This window comes from Aptenodytes patagonicus, chromosome Z, assembly GCF_965638725.1.
Source record: "Aptenodytes patagonicus chromosome Z, bAptPat1.pri.cur, whole genome shotgun sequence".
NCBI lineage: Eukaryota > Metazoa > Chordata > Aves > Sphenisciformes > Spheniscidae > Aptenodytes > Aptenodytes patagonicus.
Window position 1 is genome coordinate 41,849,950 of NC_134982.1, and position 12,109 is coordinate 41,862,058.

Sequence of the window (12,109 nt, forward strand, 5' to 3'; positions counted from 1 at the left end):
GCAGCAGGGCATAAGCAATCCGGGAGGTTTCTGGAATGTGTTGATGATAACCTCCTTCTCCAAGTGATAGAGGAAGCAACAAGGAGAGGTGCTATGCTGGACCTTGTTCTCACCAACAAGGAAGGGCTGGTGGGGAATGTGAAGCTCAAGAGCAGCCTGGGCTGCAGTGACCGTGAAATGGTGGAGCTCAAGATCCTTAGGGCACCGAGGAGGGTGCACAGCAAGCTCGCTGCCCTGGGCTTCAGGAGAGCAGACTTTGGCCTCTTCAGGGATCTGCTTGGTAGAGTGCCATGGGACAAAGCCCTGGAGGGAAGAGGGGCCCAAGAAAGCTGGTTAATATTCAAGGACCACCTCCACCAAGCTCAGGAACGATGCATCTCAACAAAGAGGAAGTCCGACAAAACCGCCAGGAGGCCTGCATGGATGAGGGGGAATGGCTTTAAACTAAAGGGGGGTAGATTTAGACTAGATATAAGGAAGAAATTTTTTACACTGAGGGTGGTGAAACACTGGAACAGGTTGCCAAGAGGGGTGGTGGATGCCCCATCCCTGGAAACATTTGAGGTCAGGTTGGACGGGGCTCTGAGCAACCTGATCTAGTTGAAGATGTCCCTGCCCACGGCAGGGGGGTTGGACTAGATGACCTTTAGAGGTCCCTTCCAACCCAAACTATTCTATGATTCTATGAACAAGGAGCTCCTGGACAAACACAAACACAAAAAGGAAGCCTACAGAGGGTGGAAGCAAGGACAGGCAGCCTGGGAGGAATACAGAGAAATTGCTCGAGCAGCCAGGGATCAGGTTAGGAAAGCTAAAGCCCTGATAGAATTAATCTGGCCAGGGACATCAAGGGCAACAAGAAAAGATTCTAGAGGTACGTCGGGGATAAAAGAAAGACTAGGGAAAATGTGGGCCCTCTCTGGAACAAAATGGGAGAGCTGGTTACCCGGGATATAGAGAAGGCGGAAGTACTCAATGGCTTTTTTGCCTCAGTCTTCACTGGCAAGTGCTCAAGCCTCACCTCCTAAGCCACAGAAGGCAAAGGCAGGGACTGGGAGAATGAAGAGCCACACACTGTAGGAGAAGATCAGGTTCAAGACCATCTAAGACACCTGAAGGTGCACAAGTCCATGGGACCCAGTGAGATCCATCCGCGGGTCCTGAGGGAAGATGAAGTTGCTAAGCCACTATCCATTGTATTTGAGAAGTTGTGGCAGTCTGGTGAAGTTCCCACTGACTGGAAAAGGGGAAACATAACCCCCATTTTTAAAAAGGGAAAAAAGGAAGACCCGGGGAACTACAGGCCAGTCAGTGTCACCTCTGTGCCTGGGAAGATCATGGAACAGATCCTCCTGGAAGCTATGTTAAGGCACATGGAGGACAGGGAGGTGATTCAAGACAGCCAGCATGGCTTCACCAAGGGCAAGTCCTACCTGACCGACCTAGTGGCCTTCTATGATGGAGTGACTACATTAGTGGACAAGGGAAGGGCTACAGATGTCGTCTATCTGGACTTCTGTCAGGCCTTTGACACGGTCCCCCACAACATCCTCTCTAAACTGGAGAGGTATGGATTTGATGGGTGGACTGTCCAGTGGATGAGGAATTGGTTGGATGGCCACATCCAGACGGTAGTGGTCGATGGCTCAATATCCAGATGGAGATCGGTGAGAAGTGGTGTCCCACAGAGGTCCATATTGGGACCAGTATTTTTCAATATCTTCATCAGTGACATAGACAGTGGGGTCGAGTGCACCCTCAGCAAGTTTGCAGATGACACCAAGCTGAGTGGTGCGGTTGACACGCCAGAGGGACGGGATGCCATCCAGAGGGACCTGGACAAGCTCAAGAAGTGGGCCTGTGTGAACCTCATGAGATTTAACAAGGCCAAGTGCAAGGTCCTGCACCTGGGTCGGGGCAACCCCCAGTATCAATACAGGCTGTGGGATGAAGGGATGGAGAGCAGCCCTGCCAAGAAGGACCTGGGGGTACTGGTGGGTGAAAAGCTGGACATGAGCCAGCAATGTGCGCTTGCAGCCCAGAAAGCCAGTCGTATCCTGGGCTGCATCAAAAGAAGCGTGGCCAGCAGGTCGAGGGAGGTGACTCTGCCCCTCTACTCTGCTCTGGTGAGACCCCACCTGGAGTACTGCGTCCAGCTCTGGAGCCCTCAGCATAAGAAAGACACAGACCTGTTGGAGCGGGTCCAGAGGAGGGTCTGAAAATGATCAGGGGGATGGAACACCTCTCCTCTGAAAAAAGGCTGAGAGAGTTGGGTTTATTCAGCCTGGAGAGAAGGCTTCGTGGGGACCTGATTGCAGTCTTTCGATACTTAAAGGGGGCTTATAAGAAAGATGGGGAAAAACTTTTTAACAGGGCCTGTTGCGACAGGACAAGGGGGAATGGTTTTAAACTAAAGGTGGGTAGATTTAGACTAGATATAAGGAAGAATTTTTTTATGCTGAGGGTGGTGAAGCACTGGAACAGGTTGCCAAGAGAGGTGGTGGATGCCCCATCCCTGGAAACATTTGAGGTCAGGTTGGACGGGGCTCTGAGCAACCTGATCTAGTTGAAGATGTCCCTGCCCAGGGCAGGGGGGCTGGACTAGATGACCTCTAAAGGTCCTTTCCTTGACCATAGAATGAATCATTCTATGATTCTGTGATTCTGTGATTCTAAACTATGCTTTACATCTGAGCAGGAAAAGGGTTTAAATCCTATAACAAGAACAACAACAAAAGGGATTTAAAAAAGACAAGCAGAATTTTTTCTGCCTTTCCAAGAAAAAAATTACTGGAAAATGTTTCCTCCTGATGAGCAATTTTTTTCAGTAATTTCCCAGGTATCTACAGTCATAGGACTTCAGAAATATATCATTTAGATGCAATATCAGACTCCAGTAAAAAATTGCCTATCATATAAGACACTATGAGAGAATGTCATATTTAATGATGGTATATGTGCTTGATAGGTTTGAATCTTCTGTCAGAGCTAGAAGGATTTTTGGTAAGTCAGTGCAGACCATTTCTCTAATTTTTACAGGCATCTGCCTTGGTGACTTCAGACAGCATCCTCAGGAAGTGGTTAGGCAAGTGCAAGCTGAGACTACAGCTTATTTGATACAATTGATGCTCTTTCTACTGTTGCCCTCATCTGGCGCTTTTCATGTCACCCATCTGTTGCATCTGGGTAGGACACTAGATTATTGTCTCTGGAGGGCATTAACTACTTTTCCTACAGCTTTGATCGGTGATCAGTCTAAAAGGCCCCTAACTTTGATTTTGTCCCCAGTGTGCCACTGAATGCGAATACATAATAAATGCAACAGACACTAGGGAAAACACCTATATCGCACCATCCAGAGTTTGTTGCTGTTCAGATGTGCTTAAAATTGTCCCAGTGAAAATATAGGTGTAAAATTGTAGGTGTTTGTGAGCCCAGGATATAACAAGAACGTATGTGGACTTGGTATGTGACTTTAAAAATAAATCAAAACAAAACCTGTAAAGTGCTAAAAATAGACTTGATTAAAGTGGTCAGTTTGAAAGTGTATTTTAAAGTAGACCACAGGAGTCATTTATATGTATTTGAAAAGAAAAATGTGGTTTTGAATGCACAACTTTTTGTTGCACAACTTGGTCCAGCTTTTGCCATTCCCCTTTTGTTTAATTTCATGAAGATCCCAATCTTACAGTTTTCCTTGTGTTATTCTTTAAAAAAAACCCCACAAACTGCTCAGGAGATGCAGAGGATCAGCAGCTCTGTAAGTCGTCTTCCCATTGCCTGGTAGAAGACATTGCTGCTCAAAATGTGTGAGGAAAAAAATACTTACAACTCTTGTGCAAGCTTTATTTTCCAGTGAGTCTGAAATTTCTCTGAAGGATTTCCTAATAGACATTCAAGTATACAGTTAGTTAATTCATAGCACCTGTGTAGCAAGCATAATTTTAGCTCTTTACCAAGGACTTTTTGCTGTTAGTTGCTAGCACTACACCTGTTTGTGTTAAATTGATTTGACAATCTTCCTGCAGCTGCTTCTGTGGTGCCGCCTGCTGTGTCTATCTGTTCTGGGCCATCAGTCACTGGGGTGTTTCCTCACGAGTGTCAGCGTGCCCAGTATGGTCTTTTCCCTTCAGTTTTGGTGACTGAACCATTCACCAGCAGACACCCTTCACCATAAGCACTTGGTGGCCAGATTAATTCCTCAAACCGGTATGAATACTGGTACACAGCTAACTGAGAATCTGTGGAAAGTACTAAAGGCAGTGCAGGATTAGCTCTCTGCACTGATGCATGCTGAAGATGATAAAAATTTGATGGAAGGGAATTCTCAGGAAAGCAGGCAGGTGGGTAATGAAACACAAAATGTGCTCAACCTTGCAAGTCTGAGCCAAGTGGTTGCAGGAGGCTTAATCACCAGAGATGGTATCTGCTCTAGGGTAAGGCCTTTGCCTTTGGGAAGAGGGTAAAGCTGGTGTGGGGGATGCATGCAGATACGCAGTACATGTGGAAAATTTTGTTTGGTTATCTTGGTTCTTTATAACCCCATAGCAGAAGGCATTAGAGAGTTTTGTAATTCTTTGCCAATTTCAAAGGATACTAAAGTACTTTCCAGTTCTGGAGGACTATGAGCTGAGGTGAGAAAGATGTTCTTGTTGCATACTGCATCTGTCTGCAGCAAATGAAGAGAAGTACCCTATTGCAAGATAGTTGCTGTGTAGGGTCTTTGTTGAAATGCTTAATAGTCAGGGTGAATTGCTCCCTTTCATGAAGTTTCATATTTTTTCTGCATTTTATTTACCAAGATAATAAAAACTAGAAAATGTTTCCTGTTTATCTATAGGAAAATATTACACCAACATAACTCAGTAAAGTTGATATCTGAGCTGGAAATGATAGAGAAAACGAGGTTACAGGTCAAAACTGAGAAAGCATTAACACAAAGTTAAACGATGCAGGTAAGAACTTGATGGCTAAGATGGAGAGAAACTTTTAGTACAAACAGAAATCTGAATGTTTGAGCAGTGTAATTTCTGTCATATGCTGCAGAGGTTACAGAACTAACCTTCAAGCTTGCCTAGACTTGAAATTCAATTTAAATTAAGATAGATTGTAATCTAAAATGCAGTATTTGTTTCCAAGTAATAATCAAGCATGGACATTTCTCGTCCCAAAATAAAAGTGTTATATGCCTATGTGTTTTAATCCCTTTCAAAGATAAACTCTAGAAGGCTGCAAACTGCAATTAAAGAGGAACGTGTGGTGAAATACACCATTCAAGGATACAGCTTCAATAGTTAAGGGTAGGCAGATTTACAAGTACCCAGAGAGAAACTGAAGGTAAAATGGTGCAAGTTATCAAGACTTTCTGCCGTAGCTGCAGAAGTGAAACCGCAAATAATGGTGAAGGCTGCTTGTGTCATATCCGCTCAAACTTCCATTTTCTGTGTGTATTGTCTGACTTTGAGCCTGCACCTCCACTTGCTTATTTTGGAACTGGGAACAATCTAACAGGGTGTCTAAGACAATACCTTTGACAAGGGAGCATTGGGTGTGTCTGCACTGCCCAGATCGCCTGCTGTCTCCCAAGTCCACTTCCCCTGGTTCTCTGCAGTGGCTGTGGGATCTCTTGTGGTAGCCCAGCTAGGTGCTTTCCCAGGCAAAAGCCAGATGCAGATCAGTTAAAGGTGACCTCAAGGTGATAGTGAGTCGGCATATAAAATAATTTAATTATGTTTGATATTCATCACATACTTATAAAACTTAAGATAATAGAAAGAATACCCTTTATTCTGGCTTTTCAGTCAGTTGCCAAAAGCCATAATTTATAGCTACATACAATACCATTCATGTATGTGCTTGAAACCATCTATGGAATTTCCTGCATCTAGGACAAACTATTTAATTAACATTTAACAAGTATATAGACATTACATTAATATGTGTATCTCTGTCTGCGGGAGAGGGAGTAATGGATATAAGCATGTGGCAGAAGACCTGTGAAATACCTTAGCAAAGGTAACAGCAGAAAAAGCTACCCTCAGGCGTACTGTGAATAGAAAAGATGCGAGAGCAGTGGAGAAATTTTATGAATTAATTATCGGTTGAGTTAAGCTTCAAGAAAATTTGGGTCCATTAAGACGTTATGGCAGGCATAAAATTAAGCATAGTTTATCCAAACTTTATAACATATACTTCTCTTTCTATTCTCTGATTTTTGCAAGAAATCATACAAAATGAAGGTAAATAAATTGAAATATTATTGTGTTGAAAAAAACACTATTGCTGTTATAAATACAGGCTTCTGTTCATTGACGTACTCTTCGATATTGTTTAGTTTACAGATCTGTGAAGTGACTGGGTAGTAAGATGACTGATACTTCTTGACTATACCTGTGAAATGCTTTGTTAGCTCTGACTTTTAAATAAAAGCTTCTGAATTACTTCTTCTTTTTCTGTTGCCATCCTGCCGTTTCCTCCACAAACCTAGGAGGTGGCCAAAGTGTGCTACGAAGAGCTGCCACCTCTGCTTCAGCATGTCTCTGTGGTACTCCCATGATAAGCACTGCAAGCAAAGGGGCATAAGGGTAGTTCTATTTTCTCTGGTATTTGCTACCTCACTGGGCAGTGCAAGCCCTTGGGGAAGCAGGAAAGGTGCTCCAAGAGCAAGAACGCCTTGGCAAAGTGGCTCTATAGCTGCACTGGGAAGAAGATGTATCTTTCTTCTCACATCTGTTGATGTACACAGGAAAAACAGTTGTGATATCATGGGAAAATTCTCCTGTCTCCACCTGATGTTTGTCCCCAGTTAGGCAGCCACCACACAGAAGAGGTTGTTTTCTACCATGCTGACCAATACATCTTTCTGGTTTCCTTGTCCTGCCCTTTCTGCTTTTCATTTAAACAACGTCCCTCATTTCATAAAGGAATTGTTAACTGGGCAGGATGGGAGAGCAGTGGCTGGGTTTTTAGTCCATAATACCTTTTTGTTAAATGTTTGGTTAAATATCTTTTGTTAAATGTTTGCTGTCAGATTGAAAATGTTGGACTTTACTGGTATGCTGAGAGTGGTCTGGAGGTTAAGGGGCTTCTCAGCAATTTTTCATTCTGTAGCATTCCCAGAGGTGTTGAAGTTTACTGTATCAGAGCTTTCTAAGGATAGGATTATTATCACGTTAGATGGTAGGAATCTACAAGGAGGTGCTTTTAAAAATGCTTTCCATGAACAATAGGTTTAAGAAGGATAGAAATCTCTCTGTATTGCAGGAAGCAATGGAATTTGTCTTCTATTTGCTCTGCCAACCTGTGGTACCAAAGGTGCTCCTTGGCAAGAGACAAAGAGCTAGATGTGAATACTGATGGTGCAGTGAGCATGCTTCAGGGACGAAGTGTTTTAATATGAAAGTGGCAGCTCTGTCTTTTAGCTCTAGCAAAGTAGGAACTTAAATTCTAGTGGGATTGCTACATCTTTGCGTCTCCTAATGGGTCTCAGGTTGTAGAAGAGCTGAGCTGAGCACTTGTTTTTTCCAGCAGGATAGAATAAGAGATTCAAACCCTGACTTTTTCACTGCAGTGATAAAAAGCCCCACAAAAAAACCAAACAATATTGCCCTAATCTTTCACTATATTTTTTAACCATTGTTGTCAGCATCTCTGAAAAAAAACCTTTTCAGAATTTGCTTCTTTGCTTCCTAACACTTCACCATTTACGCTTACCAAAAATTGGTGAAGGCTGCTGCCAAGACAAAGAAAACTCCTTGCTTGACTTTTCTAAAATTTACACTCAAGAGCCTCAAAATCACTGCAGTATTGCTTATAGATGAGACATATATTAAAGTTAAAATGAATTAAAATGAAAGCCATGCAGGGATTAAATGATCTATCTAAAGGCACCCAAGAACTTTGTATTGGAAATGAAGCTCCCACATCATGGTAATGTCCTGTCCGTCAGACCTTCCTTGCTGCCACTGACAGAAGTTAGTATTCTTGCACTCACTTTCTGCAAATACAAATGACTAGGCAAGGCACAAGTCCATGGAAAACAGGCCTGTGAAAAAAGGTTGGTGTGTATTAAACACTGCAGCACATAACAGCTCTTGTCCCTAAGGTACCGTTTGCAGAAGAAGGTAATGATAGAGCTCATCTCAAAGACAGGAAGCTCTGTGGAAGCTAGAAGATACATTGGGCTCACTATTCTTAGTTTATTAAAGCTATCTCTTATGTTTCTTTATTGTCTTCAGCTCTCTAGCTTCCTCAGAGATTTGTTACTCTACTCACTGAAAAGAAGGGCAGCATGCTATGATTCCTCTGTCTTCTTTGTCCCTAGCATATAGGCTGAACATTTTGTTTTATGGCAGATGCCTAATGCAAGACAGATGTGAAAGGGTCAAGGTAATGATGAGTCTTGTACCTTCCCAAGAAACTCTTTCCTGGTCTTCAAGGGTAAAGAAAAGTTATCAGCATGGCTTGGGGGGTGGGGGGCAAGGGGAAAGGCATCGTCTTGGGAGTGTTGGGAGTCCTTGTTTCTGATTTGTTTGAAACTTTTACTTTCTCTTTACTATGAACCCCAAAATCTTAATCATTGGATATTATTACCTTTATAACAGAGCAAAGGTATCATGCCGCACATGTTTTGAGGTGTATGCTATTTAAAGTCAGCATTATTTTTTTCTACCTACTTAACTATCGTAGAATCATTAAGGTTGGAAAGGACCTCTAAGATCATTGAGTCCAACCGTATTTTGCCATAATTTTGCCTCGTTAATGGAGCCTTAGAAAAGTAGTTTCAGAAAATCATATTTACTTACTCATGTTGCATTTCACTATCAACAGCAAGGTTTTTTTCCTCCTTTTATAAAACAAATACATTCAGGGCTCAAGCAGGAAGGCATTTAAATATGTATAATTTAAACTAGCTGCCCAGTCATAGCCAGAATTTCATCTGCAGAAATTGTGTCACAAGGGAATGGCTCCTGGTGTTCTACCCATTCCATTCCACAGACAACCCATGGCCTGGTCTCTGCACCTTTGAATTTTTATAATTTTGCCATATACAGTGGGATGGAACAGGTGAGAGAGCTCTTCTGGTGCATATTCAGCCTTGCACTATGTTCTGGGACATTATATTCTGGGCAGAAGAATTTTTTATCCAATACTGAGGTTGAATAAGAACACTCACACAATTCTTGAGAGGGTACAGTGAGGAGGAGCTGGCTGGTATGCATATGTTCAAAATAAGCACAAACGTACTACGCTTCCACCTCAATGCACATGGGCTCCTTCTACATGGGCCCTAATATATAGGCTTTGGAGAATATCAATCTATGTACAAGGGCAAGACTTCCTTTGGAGAAGACGACTGGGGTGTAAACACCAATCCTTACCCTGCTCTACTGGGATAACTTCAGTGTTTTTAGGATCCTCCGTTTACCTTGGAGGATCTGATGGTATTGACTGAGGTACTGAGTTTCCCTGTTCTCCCCAGAGCTGTCTCTCCTTAAACAAACTTTAAAAAGCAAACCAGAAGTATTGTTTTGTGTTAGAGAGTTTTAGATTTGCGACACTACTGCAAACCATTATAGACAGTAATATGTAAACCAGGCAGATTAGCATAGCCTCATGGAATATTCTTCATCTCTTTCCCCTCATTTGGAGAATTATTCAGCTTTTGCTGATGAATGTAGACACAATAATAAGAACAAATTATAAATAGAATAGAAAAATATGTGCACTAGGGGGATTAAAAGGAAATATGAAAATGGCAGATCAATGAAATCTAGCCAAGTAAATTGAATGTGTATTTTCTAACCTGAGTTATGAGAGATTTAAATTTTACTGAGAAGTGGCTGTTTTCCTCCGTAATCTGAGAAAAACTGGTCATTACTGGCAAAAGGAAAAATTCCCATTGCTTTATAGGATGTTTGCTTTTGCACTTTCTAACTCTTCCCTCATGTAATCTTCATCCCCTCCAAAAATAGTGGGGAAAAGGTATTTCTCCTTTAGCTGGAGAGCTGGCATTAAGAATATCTTCATTAGCTGGGAAAGCCAGTTACTGCGCCAAATGGAAACATGCTTTGCTATACTTGAATTGCCCCAGCACTATTACTTCGTGCGTTTGCATGTCTTTAAAAGAATTATTCTGCACATAGATTTAATATTAAAATGAGCTGAATTCTGAACTCGATTTTTTTTTGTTTTTTTTTTTTTTGCCAGAACGTGCATGTTAACACTCTTATAGCACAGCTTCTAACCGCTGCCACTTGCCGCTGGCGCACCAATACTGTGCCAGATCAATGAAACTATGCTTTCTAGGTCCATTATATCAGTAAATCAAGAGTGAATTAATTTTTTCCCTTCTCAATCTTTGCTGTCTCAGCGTTGGCCCCTCCCCTCGTGCCGGTTTCCCTCTCCTCGCAATGCTTTGGGAAAGAAGGTGCAAGTACCCCTCCGCTTGCTTTATTTAAATTATCTCTTTTCTGCCCTGCTTTTCGCCCAGGGAAGCGGAGGAGCGAGGCGGATGGCTCAGCTTGCCTGGGAGAGGCAAACCTGGCCGCTCTCTGAGGAGGGCAGGAGGGAGAGAGCAGGAGCAGCAGCTCTCACTGCAGCCTCTTTTTTTATGCGGGCTGCCCCTTTCCGCTCAGCCAGTGCAGCCTGCCCTGAGCAGCGGGCTGATCGCCTCCATTCAGCCGCATTTGGTATGCATGAGCACTGCTGTTCCCACGCAGGAGGTTGCTTTCTTAAGGAGGATCGGTGGCTACAGCCGCGCCGCTCGCCCAGCCCAGCCCTCTGCCCGCGCCGGGCGAGCCCTGCCCTGCGGCACCGCGGGCGCGGGCGGGATGCGCGTGGGATGCCCGCGCCCCGGCGGGCGGTTTCCGCGGTAGGCGCTGTCAGGTCTGCGGCTGATCTCCCGGTGGGATTTGTGGAGGGTCATGAATCAGACCGATGCTCCCCGGCCACTCAACTGGACCATCCGGAAGCTGTGCCATGCCGCCTTCCTCCCCTCCGTCCGACTTCTTAAGGTACGGTGACAGCCCGCTTTGAGCACCGGTGTCTGCCGCTCAGCATCTGTCCGGAGGACTGCAGGCGGCCTTCCTGGAAAGTTAATTCAGAAATAGTCCCAGCTTTGCTATTAATTAGCTTCCCTGCTACCTTTAAAACCCCTTGCGAGTACCTGAAGGTACCAAAATCGCGTGTCTGTACTCCAGTTCGGCATGTTTATCTGTCGAGAAAGGTCTGTGAGAGGGGTAGAAAGGGAGTAAGGGATAGTGGATATCATCTGTGCTTCTGTTTGCCTTGTCTTAAAAAAATCAAGCCGTGAACTTCTAGGGATGAAGAAGGAGTCTGCTTCTAAGGTGTGTTCCTTTGTGAGCAGTCCTCTGCTGTCAGTTCTTTGGGGTTATCTAGTCCCTAAGAAATACCCGAAGATCCAGTACTACTCAGACCAACTTGTGAGTGGAACACTATGTGAGTGGACAAAAATTATCTTGGTTTGCTGAAAGCTGTACAAAGGAACAGGGTCAGTTAAAGACTGGCAGTGCAGACAGCGTCAGTAAAACTTTCTGATTACGATTTTTTGTTTGTTTGTTTCTTTGTTTGTTTAAACCAAGCGGCACAGTTTTGAAAGTGGTTTTAAATGTGCTTTCCTAGGAGATAATTATTAATTATTTGAAAAAAATATTTGGGATTATAGACAGTGGAGGGCTCTTAATCTCAGCACACAAAGTACCACTACTACTGTGTGTCCCACTGAAGCCGTTTTAGAGGCATTTGTAACTGGAAAACAAAATATCTTGGAACAACTTTTTTGACAAAAAAAAGGTTACATTAAACTGGAAAGCCTTCTTTGTCCTTGGAACTTCTTAATTAATTGGATTAAACAATGGAAATTTAAACAATATAATCAGGTCCCTTTAGGCTTCTGTACCTGTAATACGTTTTATAAAATGTTGGGTTCATGACACTAATTATCTCAGTTCATCTTAATACTTGATAGTTTGGCTTTGAAAATAATATGCAGCCAGGTAAAACATGGCTACTCTAACAGTGTATTGGAAGGTAACATTTGATATAACCATTTGATTTTGTGTGGGTAGCTTTGAAATGAGGTCAGTCC

The 12,109-nt window shown here is 43.2% G+C and overlaps 1 protein-coding gene across 2 annotated transcripts in view; it reads left to right on the top strand.

Moving 5' to 3' along the window:
* The first annotated feature begins 10,907 nt into the window (after positions 1-10,907).
* Positions 10,908-12,109, top strand: part of TRPM3 (transient receptor potential cation channel subfamily M member 3) — a 287,376-nt gene continuing 286,174 nt past the window's right edge. For both annotated transcript variants that reach the window (XM_076361851.1, XM_076361852.1), the window contains exon 1: positions 10,908-11,015. In XM_076361851.1, the coding sequence (XP_076217966.1) occupies positions 10,926-11,015 (90 nt within the window). In that variant the 5' untranslated portion in view covers positions 10,908-10,925. The remainder of the gene's footprint in view (positions 11,016-12,109) is intronic.